The sequence below is a fragment of the Saccopteryx leptura genome, chromosome 9 (genome assembly GCF_036850995.1).
Source record: "Saccopteryx leptura isolate mSacLep1 chromosome 9, mSacLep1_pri_phased_curated, whole genome shotgun sequence".
Classification (NCBI taxonomy): domain Eukaryota; kingdom Metazoa; phylum Chordata; class Mammalia; order Chiroptera; family Emballonuridae; genus Saccopteryx; species Saccopteryx leptura.
This window is the reverse complement of record NC_089511.1, coordinates 33,735,673-33,753,744: the sequence shown is the minus strand read 5'-3', so window position 1 is coordinate 33,753,744 and position 18,072 is coordinate 33,735,673. Positions and strand designations below refer to the sequence as shown.

General features: G+C 41.8%; 1 protein-coding gene across 4 annotated transcripts in view; it reads right to left on the bottom strand.

Moving 5' to 3' along the window:
* LOC136381402 (kelch-like protein 36) overlaps positions 1-18,072 on the bottom strand; it is a 122,151-nt gene that overhangs the window by 18,399 nt on the left and 85,680 nt on the right. For all 4 annotated transcript variants that reach the window (XM_066350085.1, XM_066350086.1, XM_066350087.1 and 1 more), the window contains 2 exons: positions 15,856-15,907; positions 11,292-12,332 (listed from right to left, as the gene is read on the bottom strand). In XM_066350085.1, coding sequence (XP_066206182.1) covers positions 11,292-12,332; positions 15,856-15,907 — 1,093 coding nt within the window. The remainder of the gene's footprint in view (positions 1-11,291; positions 12,333-15,855; positions 15,908-18,072) is intronic.

Sequence of the window (18,072 nt, the reverse complement as noted above, 5' to 3'; positions counted from 1 at the left end):
TGTCCAAGGCATCAAACAAAAGAAGCCTTTTAAACAATGCTAGACTGACAGGTCCCAGATTTAAGCATTAAATAAATGAATTAATTTGCAAAATTCTAATGTCAACACACACACTCCTTCCCTCCCTCCTGTGAGTAAATGTCCTTTACTCTAATTGAGCAACTACAGGAAATAGTTTTCTCATTTGTAAAAAGTAGAACAGTACAGGCTCAAGAGAACCCAATGGAATCTGCTCAATTAGACTAAGCTTGCAAAATTCCTCTCACCTCCCCTACTACAGAACAGTCCTGGGCCTTTGATGAGTAACAGATCAGTTACAGAACTGAACCGCAAGCTCCATGTGCTAACAGCAGCACAGGCTGTCCTGGTCATGCGGCGGACACTGGGCGAGGAGCTTCTTCTGTATTACTCGCAATCATCCTAACTACCCTGTCAGACATATGCCAGTATCACTACCATTTCACAGGTGAAAAAACTGAGGTACCAAGGGGTTAGGTAATTGGTGTTAAGTCACATAACGAAGCTGACACATGAACCCGTGTCTATCTGACTCCAGAAGCTGGGCTTGCTCTTCTCCGAGACAACAGGTTCCACTTTAAAATCCTTTTCTGCTAAGGTTTCAGATACTAACTTTTCTTCACTTTTCTACTCACAATGATTTTTACATCTGTCTTTGAGCCATTTTATCACAACAGTCCATAATTTCCAATGTGTGCCACAGAATGGCAATCATTTGATATAAACACTACAAAACCCCCTGCACTTTCAAATAAGCACCAATCTTATGGTGAATGAATACCCAGCATGACACCTGTAAATCTTTGCTACAGTACTTTTATATCTAAAACCAATTAAGGTTTTACAGAACTGTAAGAACCAAAATCAATTGCCTTCCTACCACCAGGACCTCTATTAAATGACATGCCCCCATTTGCAGAGCCCTGTCTGGGAACTAGTGCCTGAGGCACAGAGATGATTAAGGGGTGGCCCCACTGCAGGAACATTAGAAGATGGGGAAGAAGGGACGCCCAGGGCAGGCAGAGCTGAAAGGGGGTTGGGGAGGAGATGCTCAGCCCAACCTGAGGACTGGAGAAACCCTGAGGCAGCCAGGGGTGGATGACAATAAATGGCTGATACCAGAAGAACATCCCCAGCTGCGGTAACGGTGCCTTCTACCCAGAGAAGAAATATAACTGGAGGAATGGGTGACTTTTTGTTCTGTGCTGTGATGAGATAATGAGTTTACTCATTAGAGGTGCTGATAAGAGGTACCCCAATGGCACCAGTAAACAGTATACTTCTACTCAGACCAGCAAGTACCATATCTAAACTTACACAGTCCCCTGCAGCTTTGGGCTGGAACTGTGTACTCTGACAACACATACAGCAAGAAAAGCGATGGGTCAGAAATGGAACCCTAAGCAGCACCATGTCTGAGGCGCAGGCCGAGAAGAACCTGTAAAACGACCCGGAGGGACAAGGCAGTTTGAAATAGTTGGGGCAGAAGCAGGTTGCAGGGGCTCAAGAGCATCGGAAACAATGTCTTCCAGGGTGGGGGGAAGGGGCTTGATGGCATAATTCCTGTTCCATATAGACACTGGAGGAAAATGGAAAGAAAAAGTACTTTAAATTCATAACTGGTTAAACAAAAATCATTTACAACAAGGCTAACTCCACTCTCAAAAGGCAAGCAGGTGCAAAAACATCAAGAACTGTTCTAAGCTCCTCTGAAAAATGCATCTCCTCTTATGTCCTTGATGAAGCTACATGCCCAGAATAGTCTGCACACCTGGAGCATGAAATAGTCAAACCCACCTGACCAGGCGGTGGCGCAGTGGATAGAGTGTCGGACTGGGATGCGGAGGACCCAGGTTCGAGACTCCGAGGTCGCCAGCTTGAGCGCGGGCTCATCTGGTTTGAGCAAAAAGCCCACCAGCTTGAACCCAAGGTCGCTGACTCCAGCAAGGGGTTACTCGGTCTGCTGAAGGCCCACGGTCAAGGCACATATGAGAAAGCAATCAATGAACAACTAAGGTGTTGCAATGCACAATGAAAAACTAATGCTTGATGCTTCTCATCTCTCTCCATTACTGTCTGTCTGTCCCTGTCTATCCCTCTCTCTGACTCACTCTCTGTCTCTGTAAAAAAAAAAAAAAAAGAAAAGAAATAGTCAAACCCTATGGAATCAAGAGATTAGACCCAACTTAAAACTATTAGCTGACTTCTTTCCAACACTCAGCTGGGAAACAGCACGTATTGGTTGACCAGAAACCTTTAGTTTCTACACCAACCCTTCCTTGAATCAATGTCAGCTTTCGGCAATTAATGTTGGTTTGCTTATTTTATGGAGCAGTCACGTAAAAAAGCAGTTTCTACAATATGAAGTTCAAGTCTCTTAGCATCATCTAGTGGTTTGTTCAATAACTGCAAATAAGAGAACGTCCCAAGTAAACATATCTACAAAATTAAAAAGGCGGAAAACTCTGAAACATCATGTAGAACCAAAGTATTGATATTTATTAGCAAATGCATAAAACTAGCTTCAAGTTTTTAACATTCTTTGAAACAGCCTTTTTTCTGGTACAACAGTCATAAATGTAGATTAATCAAGTCTTTATAGACTTCGGAAATGGAGACACTAAACAATCTAGAGTTTCCTTAATGGTTATGTTATTATTCTAGAAAAGTTTTCTCTACTGTGGCAAGCTAAAACACATAATCATTCTGTTATTCCTGCCTTCCAAAGACCCTAACACTACTCTCAAAGTAAGATTAGCGACTGGAAATAGTCTCACCTGAAGGCATCTAAGAGTTGCTCACTGTGTATCTTCATAGCAACAAACACTATCAGGGTCTACCCGGTATTAGGGGTGTGTAGCTCTTTCCCTAGAAAGGAAGCTCCTTGTAGACAATACCTTCACACTGACTCCTTGGCTGGGTCTTCCCTGCCCAAGGTAACAGGACTTCACGGCCTGTCCCTAGCCTGATAGTGCCATCTCTACATCAGGCTACATCAAGTCTCCTCCACACCTTTCTCCACACCCCTCCGCAAATGATTCCTTCTCTTTCTGCTAATAAAAGCTGCCATCTTTCCTTTCCTGTCTTATTCTGTAGACAATCCTCAAGACAAGGCCAATCTTTACTCACTGACCTAGATAGTGGATGGCATACAGTTAGGCATATTAGACAGCAACATCTGCCTAATGAATTAAACACCTGGAGACCAAAGTTGTTGGTATAGTAAATGATTGCATTCCAATTTGTCAGAATGACCCAGTGAAGTTAAAGGTCATTTTGTCACATAGCTTAGAAAGCCTACAAGCGCCTTGTGGAAAGGCAGACAAGGGCAAAAGCCCAGGAAGACAAAGCAGACTCTTGGGTCCACACCCTGGCTCTGCCACTTCATTCATTTCGCAGCCTGGAGCAGATGACTTCACTCCTTATCTGTAACAGACCACGCCATGCTCGGTCTGGGGAGGCTAGTGTGTGATAATGTAACACGTGTACAGAAAACACCTAGTATGACTGTCAGTTCATTACAGATCCTCTATAATCCTTATGAGAAAATAAAGAGCTGCCTGACTAGGCGGTGGCGCAGTGAGTAGAGTGTCAGAGTGGGACGCAGAGGACCTAAGTTCGAGACCCAGAGGTCGCCAGCTTGAGCACGGGCTCATCTGGTTTGAGCACAACTCACCAGCTTGAACTCGAGGTTGCTGGCTCGAGCAAGGGATCACTTGCTCTGCTGTAGCCCCCTCCCCCTTCAAGATACATATGAGAAAGCAATTAATGAACAACTAGGGTGCCACAACAAAAAATTGATGCTTCTCATCTCTCTCCCTTCCTGTCTGTCTGTCCCTCTTTGTCTCTCTCTCTGTCACAATAAATAAATAAATAAATAAATAAATAAATAAATAAATAAATAAATAGCTAATATTAATGTATGGAAGAGTTTTAGAGAGTCAACAATTCTCAGTACTACAAAGAAAAATGAATTAGCTTAAATTCCTTAAAATTAAGTTTTGTCAATATGCATTAATAAAACATTTCAAAAGGATTGAAAAATTAATCTTATTGTCTAGGATTTTTTCATGAAACCAAGTATCCAAACAATGTATGTATGTATGTATGTATGTATGTATGTATGTATTTATTTATTTAGGTGACAGAGACAGAGAGATAGAGAGGGAAAGATATAGGGACAGAAGACTGAAAAGGAGAGAGATGAGAGGCATCAATTCTTCATTGCGGCACCTTAGTTTCTCATTGACTGCTTTCCTGTATGTGCCTTGACCAGGGAGCTACAGTGGACTGAGTGACTCCTTGCTCAAGCCAGTGACCTTGGGCTCAAATCAAGCTGGTGACCTCAGGGTTTCGAAATGGGATCCTCTGCACCCCAGTCCAATGCTCTATCCACTGCGACACTGCCTGGTCAGACTCCAAACAATTTAAACATTCATTTTTGTAACACACTGTACATTGAGCCCCCCCACATAATTTCAATAACCACAAAGTGAGCCAGACACCAGCTCCTGATGAAGCTCTTCTCCCTCCTAGGGAATAGCACAGAGGCAAAGGCCGTTTTCATTCCTGTAGTCACCTGTCACTATTATTGCATCATGTTAAAATGAATGAATCCTATTGCTTCAAGTCAATTAATTATTTGTAACTTGCAGACAAGCCAGTAAGAATACTGCTTTTGTCCCTGGCCGGTTGGCTCAGCAGTAGAGCGTCAGCCTGGTGTGTGGGGGACCGGGGTTCGATTCCCGGCCAGGGCACATAGGAGAAGCGCCCATTTGCTTCTCCACCCCCACCCCCCCTCCTTCCTCTCTGTCTCTCTCTTCCCCTCCCGCAGCTGAGGCTCCATTGGAGCAAAGATGGCCCGGGCGTTGGGGATGGCTCCTTGGCCTCTGCCCCAGGCGCTAGAGTGGCTCTGGTTGCGGCAGAGCGACGCCCAGGAGGGGCAGAGCATCGCCCCCTGGTGGGCAGAGCGTGGCCCCTGGTGGGCGTGCCGGGTGGATCCCGGTCGGGGTCGGGCGCATGCGGGAGTCTGTCTGACTGTCTCTCCCCGTTTCCAGCTTCAGAAAAATACAAAAAAAAAAAAAAAAAAAAAAAAAAGAATACTGCTTTTAATTTTTTCATATAACTCTTGGCTCTATTTAACTAAGCTCCTTTTATAGCAGTATCACCATTTCCATTATTTTCTTCCTAGCTTCCAGTCCAACAAGCACTGTTAACTACAGAAGTGAAAAGAATCAAAGCTGGAAAGAGCCATAAAGGAGAGAAGGCAGGATTATTTCCTCAGGCTGAAACTTTAAATGGCATGTGGTCCCAAGTTAGCACTGTTGGTACTCTATTTTACTTTCTTTTAGGGCATATACAAGTTTACTGTAATAACAAACTTTTCCCTTCTTTTCAATTCATCATTGTTGGTGGAATTTTACTACTCAGATCCATTCAGAGTGCAACTTTAGGAAGACAGCTTTCCCAGCCCCCTTTCTCACAGGAGTTGGCAGGTCTCCCCTAAATAGCGGTATTGGGTTGGTACAAAATACCAGAATGACTCCAGAGACTCCAAAAGAGGACAAATTAAAACTGGTATCTTCAACTTTTGTAATAGCTCAAACACTACATTGCAAAATTAAAGTTCAACTGTATGAAATCTGACATACAGATAAATTGAGTGGTTAATATCCTTTCTTGTATTTTAAGACATACAAAGAAGCTCACATGATGCAACATACCATTCAAATGAAATGATTTATAAACTCAGTGGCAATACTAGCATTGTAAACATTTAAGTCAGTATCAGCTATGATTGTTCCTATTACGCACATTTTACACATTAAATTTGTTTTCATAAGATTAGTATTCAAAAGTCAGACTACCACTTTAAAGCCATGAAAACACAAGGTACAGAACATTTGCTGATTCTTAAGTCTCAATAACTGGTCCATGATTGACATTCTGATATCTTGACCTGCTTTTCTGTCATCTTCCTAACTGTCCAGAACATGCTCCCAATGTTTTCTTTTCCTCATTACATCACTTTGGAAGAATATATGCTATCTTGGTTATCTCAGAATGTAGAGGACAGCAAAGCAGGCCAAATGTACCACTATCCACTGATTACAAATCAACTTATGTTTTACTAAGTGAAACAGTCTCAGTTTAGTCCTATAAAATACAGACATCATAAATATCGGCAAGGATATATACATATCAAATCAGATATGGACTGAATTCTTGACCCACAAGGGTGGGTTCCTGACAACAGGTGTTGTACCTGTTTCTAGCTTAGGGCATGCTATATTATCACTGCTTCAGAGAATTTGAAAAAATGGCAAATATTTGAGAAATAATTTCCCAAGGAGGGGGAGTATATAAATCTGATTTATAAACCACCAAAACAAAGATCAATAATAGGCTACATTTTTTGTTCACATTTCAACTAAATATGGAGGCAGGAATTCACTTTCCTGAGCAGGCCCAACTTGTAATGATTTTGTTGCCCTCTCCCTTACTGGCGTTTCTTTTTTTTTTTTTTTTTTTTACAGAGACAGAGAATGAGTCAGAGAGAAGGATAGACAGGGACAGACAGACAGGAATGGAGAGAGATGAGAAGCATCAATCATTAGTTTTTCATTGCGCATTGCAACACCTTAGTTGTTCGTTGATTGCTTCTCATATGTGCCTTGACCGCAGGCCTTCAGCAGACCGAGTAGCCCCTTGCTGGAGCCAGAGACCTTGGGTTCAAGCTGGTGGGCTTTTGCTCAAACCAGATGAGCCCACGCTCAAGCTAGCAACCTCGGAGTCTCGAACCTGCATCCTCTGCACCCCAGTCCGATGCTTTATCCACTGCGCCACCGCCTGGTCAGGCCCTTACTGGTGTTTCAATTGAAGTATTCTTCCCTTTCACCTCCTTAAATAGTTAATATTTAAGAAGAAAACAGCCAATGGAACAAAATGTTGACAATCACAATCTATACTGTGAAGATGGCCGGGCCACCTAGAACTTGAAAGCTAAACCCATTATTGTAAAGGATAAACAGTTTACAAGCAATCAAGAGTTGGTTGCATTTCACTTCAAAATGCCTTACATGTGATTCATATTCTCTTACAGTTCATTCATCTACCTAATTTGTATCTCACTTGTGATTATACAAAAATGATTTGACGTGGCCCTGGCCGGTTGGCTCAGCGGTAGAGCGTCGGCCTGGCGTGCAGGGGACCCGGGTTCGATTCCCGGCCAGGGCACATAGGAGAAGCGCCCATTTGCTTCTCCACCCCTCCCCCCCTCCTTCCTCTCTGTCTCTCTCTTCCCCTCCCGCAGCTAAGGCTCCACTGGAGCAAAGATGGCCTGGGCGCTGGGGATGGATCCTTGGCCTCTGCCCCAGGCGCTAGAGTGGCTCGAGTGGCTCTGGTCATGGCAGAGCGACGCCCCAGAGGGGCAGAGCATCACCCCCTGGTGGGCAGAGCTTCGCCCCTGGTGGGTGTGCCGGGTGGATCCCGGTCGGGCGCATGCAGGAATCTGTCTGACTGTCTCTCCCCGTTTCCAGCTTCGGAAAAATACAAAAAAAAAAAAAAAAAAAAAATGATTTGACGTTTTAAGCAGACTTAATGACAGGGAAGATGATCCAGAAATGTGAACAGCCAAAATAAATAAACCTGAGATTAAAAACTGGCAGTGGAGCCTGACCAGGCGGTAGCGCAGTGGATAGAGCGTCGGACTGAGGAGCGGAAGCCTCAGGTTTGAAATCACGAGGTCACCAGCTTCAGTGCAGGCTCACCAGCCTAGCCCAAGGTCGCTGGCTTGAGCAAGGGGTCACTCAGTCTGCTGTAGCCCCCCCAGTCAAGGCACATATGGGAAAGCAATCAATAAATAACTAAGGTGCCACAATGAAGAATTGATGCTTCTCATCTCTCTCTCCCTTCCTGTCTGTCTGTTTGTCCCTATCTGTCCCTCTCTCTGTCACAAAAAAAAAAAGAAAAAGAAAAGAAAAACTGGCAGTGGATATTGATATTATTCTAAGAATGCAAAACAGTGTTGACAATGTCTGAACTGTTCCCTTCTCCCTCTTTCCCAAAAGCTAGTAAGTATAATAATAAACATAAAAATCACTCTCAGTAGAACCAGTTAGACGCTAGTATAGGGCAAAATGTTAGGATATCCAAAATCAACAGATCTTTTAATACAGCTAGAATTTCAGTTAAATACTGCTTAAAATAAGTGGGCCTCCACTTAAAAGTATGCTCATTGAAGGGAAGTTTGTGGTGGTGGATCTGACACAACAAACTGAATATATTTTTATTACTTTTATAAATCTATAAGTAGGAAAATATGACAAAGGGGAAAAAACATTCCAAACAATACCACTTTACCTAAGCTCTATATGAGTCCAAGTGTTAACTGGTTTGACTACAATCAATGCATTATCTTAAAGAAAGTATCATAATATCAAAAATTGTCAGCAAGCCGTGGCCGGTTGGCTCAGTGGTAGATCGTCGGCCTGGTGTACAGGAGTCCCAGGTTCGATTCCCGGCCAGGGCACACAGAAGAGGCGCCCATCTGCTTCTCCACCCCTCCCCCTCTCCTTCCTCTCTGTCTCTCTCTTCCCCTCCTGCAGCCAAGGCTCCATTGGAGCAAATATGGCCCGGGCGCTGAGGATGGCTCTGTGGCCTCTGCCTAAGGCACTGGAATGGCTCTGGATGCAACAGAGTGAAGCCCCAGGGGGGCAGAGCATCGCCCCCTGGTGGGCATGCCGAGTAAATCCCTGTTGGGCCATGCAGGAGTCTGTCTGACTGCCTCCCCGTTTCCAGCTTCGGAAAAATGCAAAAAACAAAAACTGTCAGCAACTACATTCTATATTTCTAAGACTCAATAAGCAGGCTCAAAAGAATAAAGTATTTTAAAAGGAAATAAACTTTTGTTCAGATCATTAACTCATTTTTGTGACTGGCCTAATCAAAATAGGATTATGAAAATAAATATGGGGGGGGGGGTTGGAAACCCATTGCATCAATTCAAAAATAATTACTTGGATTGTAGCAATGCTCTCCACTGATTCACATAACTAAGAGCCCCTACATTCACAGTATTTTACTAAACAGAATAACATTGGACTTAGCAGGTTAATTAGATTTTAACATATGTAGAACAAAGCAAACTGTATCAAACACATTTAAATTCATATGAGTAGAATGTTTTGAAACATTAAAATGAAGCTTTTCTTTCTTATTGTAAATAAAGATAAAAAAATGTTACAGGAATGAGAGGTTTTCCTTTGTGAAGTAATTTTTAGGAGCATGAGTATAATTACAAAGCCTTCCAGACTTTCAATTTAGAATGTACATTTGTAAAAGCATCCCACCATGCATTTCTCATTATAGATTAAGATAAACTTTTAATGATTTTTTTTTTTTAACAGAGAGTCAGAGAGAGGGATAGATAGGGACAGACAGACAGGAACAGAAAGAGATGAGAAACATCAATCATCAGTTTTTCGTTGCGACACCTTCGTTTTTCATTGATTGCTTTCTCATATGTGCCTTGACCGTGGGGCTACAGCAGACTGAGTAACCCCTTGCTCAAGCGACCTTGGGTCCACGCTGTTGAGCTTTTGCTCAAACCAGATGAGCCCACGCTCAAACTGGTGGCCTCAGGGTCTCGAACCTGGGTTTTTTGCATCCCAGTCCAACGCTCTATCCACTGCACCACCGCCTGGTCAGGCAAACTTTTAATGATTTATACAAAGACTAATGCTATTTTACCCGGATAGTGGCCAGCTTTCCCTTATAATAAATACATTCTAAAACTTTGTAATTAAAGATATCATCTGAGTTTTAAAAATAGATAATGAAGTCCAAAATGATGATTGGCCTAGCAATTATCTCCTCATTTTAAGAGAACTCCAGATACCAGGAGTATTCAAAATAATATATTATGTATAAAAAATACAACAGCCTGACCAGGCGGTGGCGCAGTGGATAGAGCGTCGGACTGGAATGCAGAGGACCCAGGCTCGAGACCCCGAGGTCGCCAGCTTGAGCGCGGGCTCTTTTGGTTTGAGCAAAATTCCACTAGTTTGAGCCCAAGGTCGCTGGCTCCAGCAAGGGGTTACTCGGTCTGCTGAAGGCCCGCAGTCAAGGCACATATGAGAAAGCAATCAATGAACAACTAAGGTGTTGCAACGCGCAATGAAAAACTAATGATTGATGCTCCTCATCTCTCTCCATTCTTGTCTGTCTGTCCCTGTCTATCCCTCTCTCTGACTCACTCTCTGTCTCTGTAAAAAATAAATAAATTAAAAAAAAAAAGAAACACAACATTCACTTTTTAAAAAAAGCACTGCTTGCTGTCACCTTACTGCCATCAAAAGAATGTTTTATATTTGACAGAATTCTGCCCATTCACAAAAGGGTAAGCATTTCACATTCATTCTCATTCTGGTATGATGTCAGGTGCTCCAAAATGTTAAATCAGAACTTATCACAAAAAGCCTAAATAAGACAGCTTATTTTAACTTGGCTAATGGGGTACGAATCTCAAAACTGGCTACTAAACTTGGTACAGTGAAACCTGAAAAAACAGCTCTGGCTTCTTAGGTACATATAACCATACACACTCCTCTGTATTTGACTTTCTACTTTAAAAACAACTGCAAATTATGCAGCTTTATGTTTTTATTGTGAACTGGTTCTACTTTTTTGAGCTTTAGCACCTCAAAATAAAATGTTAACTTTGAGGCAAACTATGACAGTTTTTCTTTGTGTCATGAGCTGACCTTGATGTGCTAAAACTAAGTAAAATCCACTTACTCAATCCAAAACAGACATTAAAAAGAAAAGGCCCAACTGTTTTTTTATATCTTAAAAAATATAGAAAAGAAACAGTGCAAAGTGAGTCTAAATCAGGGATTATCATACCAAAGGTGTACAATAGGTGTAACAGGACATTATACAGTTACAATGGAGCAGAATTAATTGATCAAAAGGCAAGAAATGAAAATGTCATTTGTCAATAGAAAAGGACTAATAACAGACACAGATTTTTCACTTAACATAAAGGTATGACAACCCCCTCCCATTTTGCTTATATATTATTTTGCTTGAGATAACATGTAAAGTACAGACATTGTTCAAAAATTTCTATTAAAACAAAGGTAATCTACTATTGCTCTGGGCAACAATCTATCACCATAGTTTATAAGCCCAGACCGTCTCAAATGTCTCACTCAACAGGCGATGAGATCTGCTCCCCTCTTCACTTTTGACCTGTATCTTTTGAACTATACCTGCAATCTTTATGGCTACGGGATCCTCTGAAACTGGAACAAGCCCTTCCTTGACTTCAGCCTGCTTTTCAGAGACCAGGGGAGAGGTGGCAGGAGGGGAATACTTAGTTTCCACAGAAGCCACAGGTGAGAAGGAAGAGGACTTAGAATCATGGAAAAGACTGGCCCATGACTTAGGCTGACTGACGGGAGTGGTGCCCGCCACAGAGGCGGAGGCATCGGCAGGAGGGGGAGCGCTCTCGGCTTTAGCTGGGTCCAAGTCCACGCTTTCCACAGTGTGTAACTCTACCCCATTGTCAGCTGAGCCCTCACCCAAGGATTCAAGTATTTGTCCATTAGTAACTCCAAGGTTTTCAGTAGTATCAGTCCCAATGTAAGGGTGAGCCACAGCTGTCCTCAACAGGCTGTCCCTGTCAGCCTCTGCAAGGAGGCAGGACTGGTCAAAGTCGGGCCCCTGGTAGCCCTCAGGCTGCCCTGCAGTCCTACCATTGCTGTCCAGGGCTCCGGGGAAAGAACCACCAGGCACAGCTTCACTGCCGAAGTCTGTGGAGTCCTGAGGGCTGCTACAAGTCCTGGGTGTCCCCAGCAAGGGCATATCGCCCATCAACTCGACGTCCTCTGTTCCTACGCTGTTCAGGACTGCTGGATTGGCATGGCCATTGACCAGGGCTTCCCTGGAAACACTACCCTCGCTGCCATCTTTCAAGTAACTATAATATCCAGGTGGACGTTTTTTCTTCTTTTTACGTTCCCTTTGTCCAAGACCACCCGAGGTGCCATCATTTTCCAAAACTTCCACATCCGTGTTGGAACTGCCATCCAGAGCAAGGGCAGAGCCTGGGTACTGGCAGTCAATGGAGCTGTAGTTCCCTTCTTTATCTATGTCTTCAGGGGTCTTTTTGGAAGTTGTGCAACTAAGAATAAATTCAGGAGCCTGAGGATTCAATGTGCTTGAAATACTGTAGTTGGGAGTTCTCTGCAAAGTGTCATTGGGTTCAATTACTTCATTAACACCAAATTCAATCCTCTGATATTCTTGTCCTATTTAGAAAGAAAACAGTCAGTACATATCCCATAAATTAAGAAAGAATACAGCTATACAGACTATAAAAGATCAATAATTATTTACTTTCTCTTTGAAAACTGAAACTTTAAAGTCTTCTAATTAGCAAAGGTATTTTATTTCTGTGTTGAATAAATAATTTGCTGTAACAATAACTATAAAAATTATATTTAATTTAGGGATATAAAAAACAGCCTGTATTTATCTTCTACTCTCGGGGTAGCTTTTGGAGGCTTTCAGAAAGTAAAAACTAAAATGAAATTATAATAAAAAGCAAATAATATTTTGCCTGTCTAAAAACACCCCTCAGTGAAATCTGACTTTACTAGCTTATTTTATGCCTCATCGCAATGTATATAAGTTTTTTAGACAATTAAAAAATTATGGCAACAAATTTAAGACTTAAAATCACTGCTGTATTTATGGCTTCACTAGTGAGTATAATTTTATAACTCAGAAAGTATAAACTATACCAGGCATGGAATCCTCTATGTAAAAGTATACTTCAGAAGCACCTGTTTGACTTATCCATCTCCTGATCTCCCCCCCTAACCACCTTAACTGTAGGCTGATACAGCCTTACTTGAATGCACATGTATTACCCACTGAAGAAATTCATCTGCATTAAGTCCATGAGTGGTGAAGGTGCCTCCTAACATACCACAAGATAAAGTCAGGCCCACAAACCTTTAAAAATCTCTTTGGAACCCTTCTATACCTCCTCCCAGTTTACAACAATCTATATATTCTACCCACTCTAAGCTGTACATTTTTTCATAGTTCATACCTCTGAAATTGAGTTTTAGAATCAACTGTGTCTTTCAACAGACACTAAGCATCAATGTCAGCTTATAACTGATAAAATTATAAACAAATTTTTGAAGTTAAAAAAAGAACATATGACTTATAATTCATTTTTAGCATATACTGAAGATCTCTCCAAGTCTAGTGCAAGAGGCCCACTTTTCTCTAAGGCATTTATTAAAAAAAAAAAAAAACACATCATAATACCAAAAGAATTGTGTTTCATTACAGAGAACTAAATATATTTTACCTTGGAAGTCTTTTCATACAAGGAAAAAACTGCTCCAGAGAGAAGGCAGTTATGTGTAAGTTAGTGGGGGACAGGGACCTAGTCTGCTAATTCTTCATTTTGACAAAACACCCCTTCCTTGGAGTGGGAGGCGGGGGTCCTTGGGAGTGGGAGGTGGGGTGGGGACAGAGAGAGACCTGCACAAGAACAAAAAGTTCCTGAAAAAAGACTGACAATAATTAAACCTAACTGCAAGTTTACATATAAAGCCACCAATATGACAACTTGAATCCTTTGGCCCCTAAGCACTGATTTTTTTTGTTTCATTATTTTAAAAAGAATCATCAAAGAGCAGTTAATATCTCTATTATTATACCCAAAAGTGAACTGTCCACCTTGCTTGCAGGCATCACCTATTCTCTGACGTTCAGAGGGTACAATGCTGCTATATGGATTGAAATTGTTGTATCTAAAGATGTGAAAAAACAGTCTCCCCATGTGGAGGCTACTCCTTGCAGACTGTGGTGCATGTTGTGAAATCACAGTAAAAATTAATACGTGTTGGCCTGACCTGTGTCAGCGCAGTGGATGAAGCGTCAACCTGGAACGCTGAGGTCATCAGTTCCAAACCTTGGGATGCCTAGTCAAGGCACATATGGGAGCTGATGATTCCTACTCCGCCCCTTACCCTTCTCTCTCTCTCTCTCCCCCTCTTTCTTCCCCCACCTCTCTAAAATGAATAAAAAATTTGTTAAAAATTAAAAAAAATAATTGGTATGTGTTGCATCATGCAGCCTGTTCAAGATTTTGATTATTTCCAATAGACACAGTGCCTTCCACATCTCAATTCTTAATCTTATCATATCACAAAACATTCTAGAATGTGATGTGACATTAATGGAACCATTACAATATGCCATGATCATTATCAAAACATGTAACCAGTGTGGCATCTGATCCTGTCACTGGGAGGCAGACCCCTACCCAGAACAGTTCCTGTTCTCACCCAGGAACACTTGTCATGATCACCCATGTACACTGCACTGCTGGACAGAAAAGTGAGCACAGGGCCCCATCTGTCAGGCTGGAGGACTGATGGAAATCCTGTAAACTCATGCTTTGAAGAACCCAACCAATACACTGGGTACACAGAGACAAAGTGCTCAGGTCAGGCAGGCAGTGGGTACGTTGAGAGAAGAAAGACCAGCTCAGATAAAACCATTGCATTCTCACATGGCATTTTTCAAAGTCTGCTCACTGCCGCACTCACAGTAAAGCCTCTGATCTCTAGCCTACGCCACCGGGAAGAGGGTGGGGCCACTAGAACTAGAAAGAAAGGTGTAGTATGAAAGGAAAAATAATGAAACACTTGAGAGCACTGAGTAATTGTCTGCAGCAGGCTATGTGCAAAGTACACGGACAGAAACAAATCCAACAAGCAGATAAGAGAGTTCCCCCAGAGGACATGGGCAGGGCATGGGCCTCTGGATCCCTCTGACTTCATTTCTCATCCCCCACCTAAGCCATCATTACAACTGCTCCTTCCCTTATGACTTCCTGCATCACTGTTTCTTATAAAACTGCCAATAATTTTAAATATAATTACTTTCTGATTTTACTATGAAGAGTTTGGATAGTCTTTTCAAGGCTTATATTTAAACCCAGATTATAAGTAACACCCATTTCACAGGTCTAACCATGTTAACAAAACAGGGAACCAAATCCCAGGCTCTCAAAAAAAAAAAAAAAAGTCTAGCTTTCAGCTTCTCCAAGGCCAGCCAGGACCTCCGATATGAACCTAACTGAAAAACAGTCTAATCAGACTGGACCTGAGCAATGGCAGCCTGCAATAATTAAAAGACTGCTGCTATTTAAACAGCGAGCACTTAAACAATACATCTCAACAAGCACCATCTCCAGAAATCAGATCATTGTCTATGACAGAAACCAAAAAAATAAAAATAAAAAAGTAACAAACCAGGAGGTAAAGAAGTTACCTAAATTCCCAAGAGCACTAGTGACAGATGGGATCATAAACATAAAACTGCAGAACAATAGATTCCAGTTTCATGGAGCCGTGCCGAGAGCACAGGTCCAGAGGTTGATCAGCTCCGGGCCCAGCAGTCTCTGTGCCCAGACACCCAGCTTGCTTAGAACCTTGACAAAAAGCACTGGCTACAATGAACATACATGTGCACTGAGAATTGCTAAGAAAAAAATAGAAGTCAACAACTATTTCTTTAACTAAATTTTCAATGGCTGATACTGAAGCACAGAATAAACTTTAATTCATTCGTCAAAGTGGTTCAGTGATTAAATCTACTATAGTTTACAGCAAAAACACCACGCTGGAAGGAAATATTTATTTAAAAAGTATGAACAAACAGAAAAACACTTTCCAGGTACCTACCCACTCAGCACATGTGGCCAGAATTCACATCAGGAAGTAAAGGAGAGAACAAACTTACCTTCAGGTAGTTCATCTGTAGCCTGTCGCACAGTTCCGTTGTATGGAGGAAGCTACATGGGGAAATTGAAAAACTTTTAATTCCACAAAATGTTAAAACCTGACACATGCTACTTCATTAAAAACTCTTATCCACGTAACTTCTTCTCATGACATTTTAACAAAATAACACACATGGAGAGAGAAAATTACACTATCTTCATTTAAGAAAAACTACCACAGGAATGCTTTTAAATATTTGTTGTTATTTAACAGATCCAAAAATGAGGCCAAAAAAAAAAATTAAGCTCCAATTGACAGCTGCAATAAAATGCTTATGATATATCCTTTACTTCACAGGATGTCAGTGACTGCCCTTAGTTAACCACAGCCACCTATCTTTTGTTCACTAATAAAATGACTCTCAGTGACCGCTGTGTTCATTATAACTACATGTCAGCACAGCCAGCAGAGGTCCAGACGGGCCCATGGACGGGAGTGGAGAAAGCCCACTAGGAAGGAAAAGTCTGGGAATCATGGCTCCCTTTTTAATGCAATGCCCTAAATAACCATTTAAGGGCTAGAAATCACATTCCTTTTTTGGAAGAGATCAAGCAAAATGACAAGTGTCTGACCTCCTTGTAAAAGGCAGAAAGGTATCATAAATACATCAGATTTTTCTCCTTCCCAGCTATTTCATATTATCTAGAGTTGAAAATGTTTCAGATGGATATGTTTAAGAAGAGTTTAGGACGGGAAGGGAAGGCAAGTACATGAGCATGTGTTACCTGAAGGCAGAGCAAAAGAACAAAAAACAGTTTCTCACAGTCTGCTCACTGCAGCACTGCAGTCAACGGCCCTGTACCTGCATGGGGTCCTGGAGTCTGCAATATTTAGAGGGACCCACGTGATTCCTATGCCCACTACTGTTGAGAATTACTGCTTAAGGGAATTCCTCAGCTGATTTCTCCAATTAACTCTTAGCAAATTGATTCAATAATCAGAGCTAAAAGCTATCGCTCCAAGTCAAGTTCTCTCCCCAGAGAATTAATGACAAGAAGCTAAGAAAATGCAGTGCTCTTCAAAAGCAACTGCCGTCTTTCAGTACTTGCGAGCTGCACATATTTCCACCACATGGGGGCACCCCTGTATTCTTCATAGTGACACAAAAGGAGAAAGCATTGTGTGCGGAGATGATCTACACTGGCCTTGAGCGTGAAGTGCAAAGACCATTTATTCCACACACCAGTCAAATACTCGCGGCAGGTGCTCTCCAGCATTTACCGCTGGCCCGAACAAACGGAGCAGAAAGGAGCGTCTGAGGAAGCCACAATTCAGGGTCATGTCCCTCGGCAGTCACTGAAGAAGTTTAGCAGACTCCCATACACAAAATGCCTTTGTTTTTCTATCAATGACACTGGAGTGCCCCCTGGTGACAAAAATCAATACAAGTTTAAGGCATCAAAAAAGTATTTTGTTTGTTTTTAATCTCCTTGTATTTCAAATCTAGTTAAGTGGTCGAAGCAGGACCTGAAAGAGACCACCCAGCAGACTCCAGGGCAATACTGCCATTTTCTGTAGCGTGTTTCAAACACTTATTTTGATACAATAATGTGGTAAGAGCGTAATTGTGGGAATTACTGAATGTTGGAATGTGTTCTGGCCCGAGAAAGAGAGAAAGAGAGAAAGAGCTAGAGAATGAGAGAAAGCGTCATGATCCCATAGCTCGGTTGGCTAGAGCATGGTCCCGAAGTGCAGAGGTTGCCAGATCACTCCCCAGTCAGGGCACGTATAGGAACAGAAGTTCCTGTATTTCTCTTGCTCTCTAAAATCAATAAAATAAACATTTAATAAAAGAGAAGAACGACATTGACTGTATGTGTGGGTTTCTTTTCTACTCTAGAAGCATACAGCACCTTTAATTCAACAAAACCTCCACCACTCATAAGAAGACCTTTAGTCTGTGATTATTGGGTAGGATAAATACACAGCACAATAAATTGTAATAACTGTTTAAAGTTCCCTCATTAAACAGTTATTTATAAGAATGTAAAATATAAAACCAAAGCAAGAACATAAAATCTCACACACAAAACTGAGCAATATAAAAACTAGTTACATTAGATGCAATCAAATCAGTCTGAAACAGTGCTAAGTCTTGTAAAGACAAGACTAGGGGCCTTTGATCAGGTAATGATTTAAAATATTTTTGTTGCCGCCACCATTTGTTCTGTTTAAA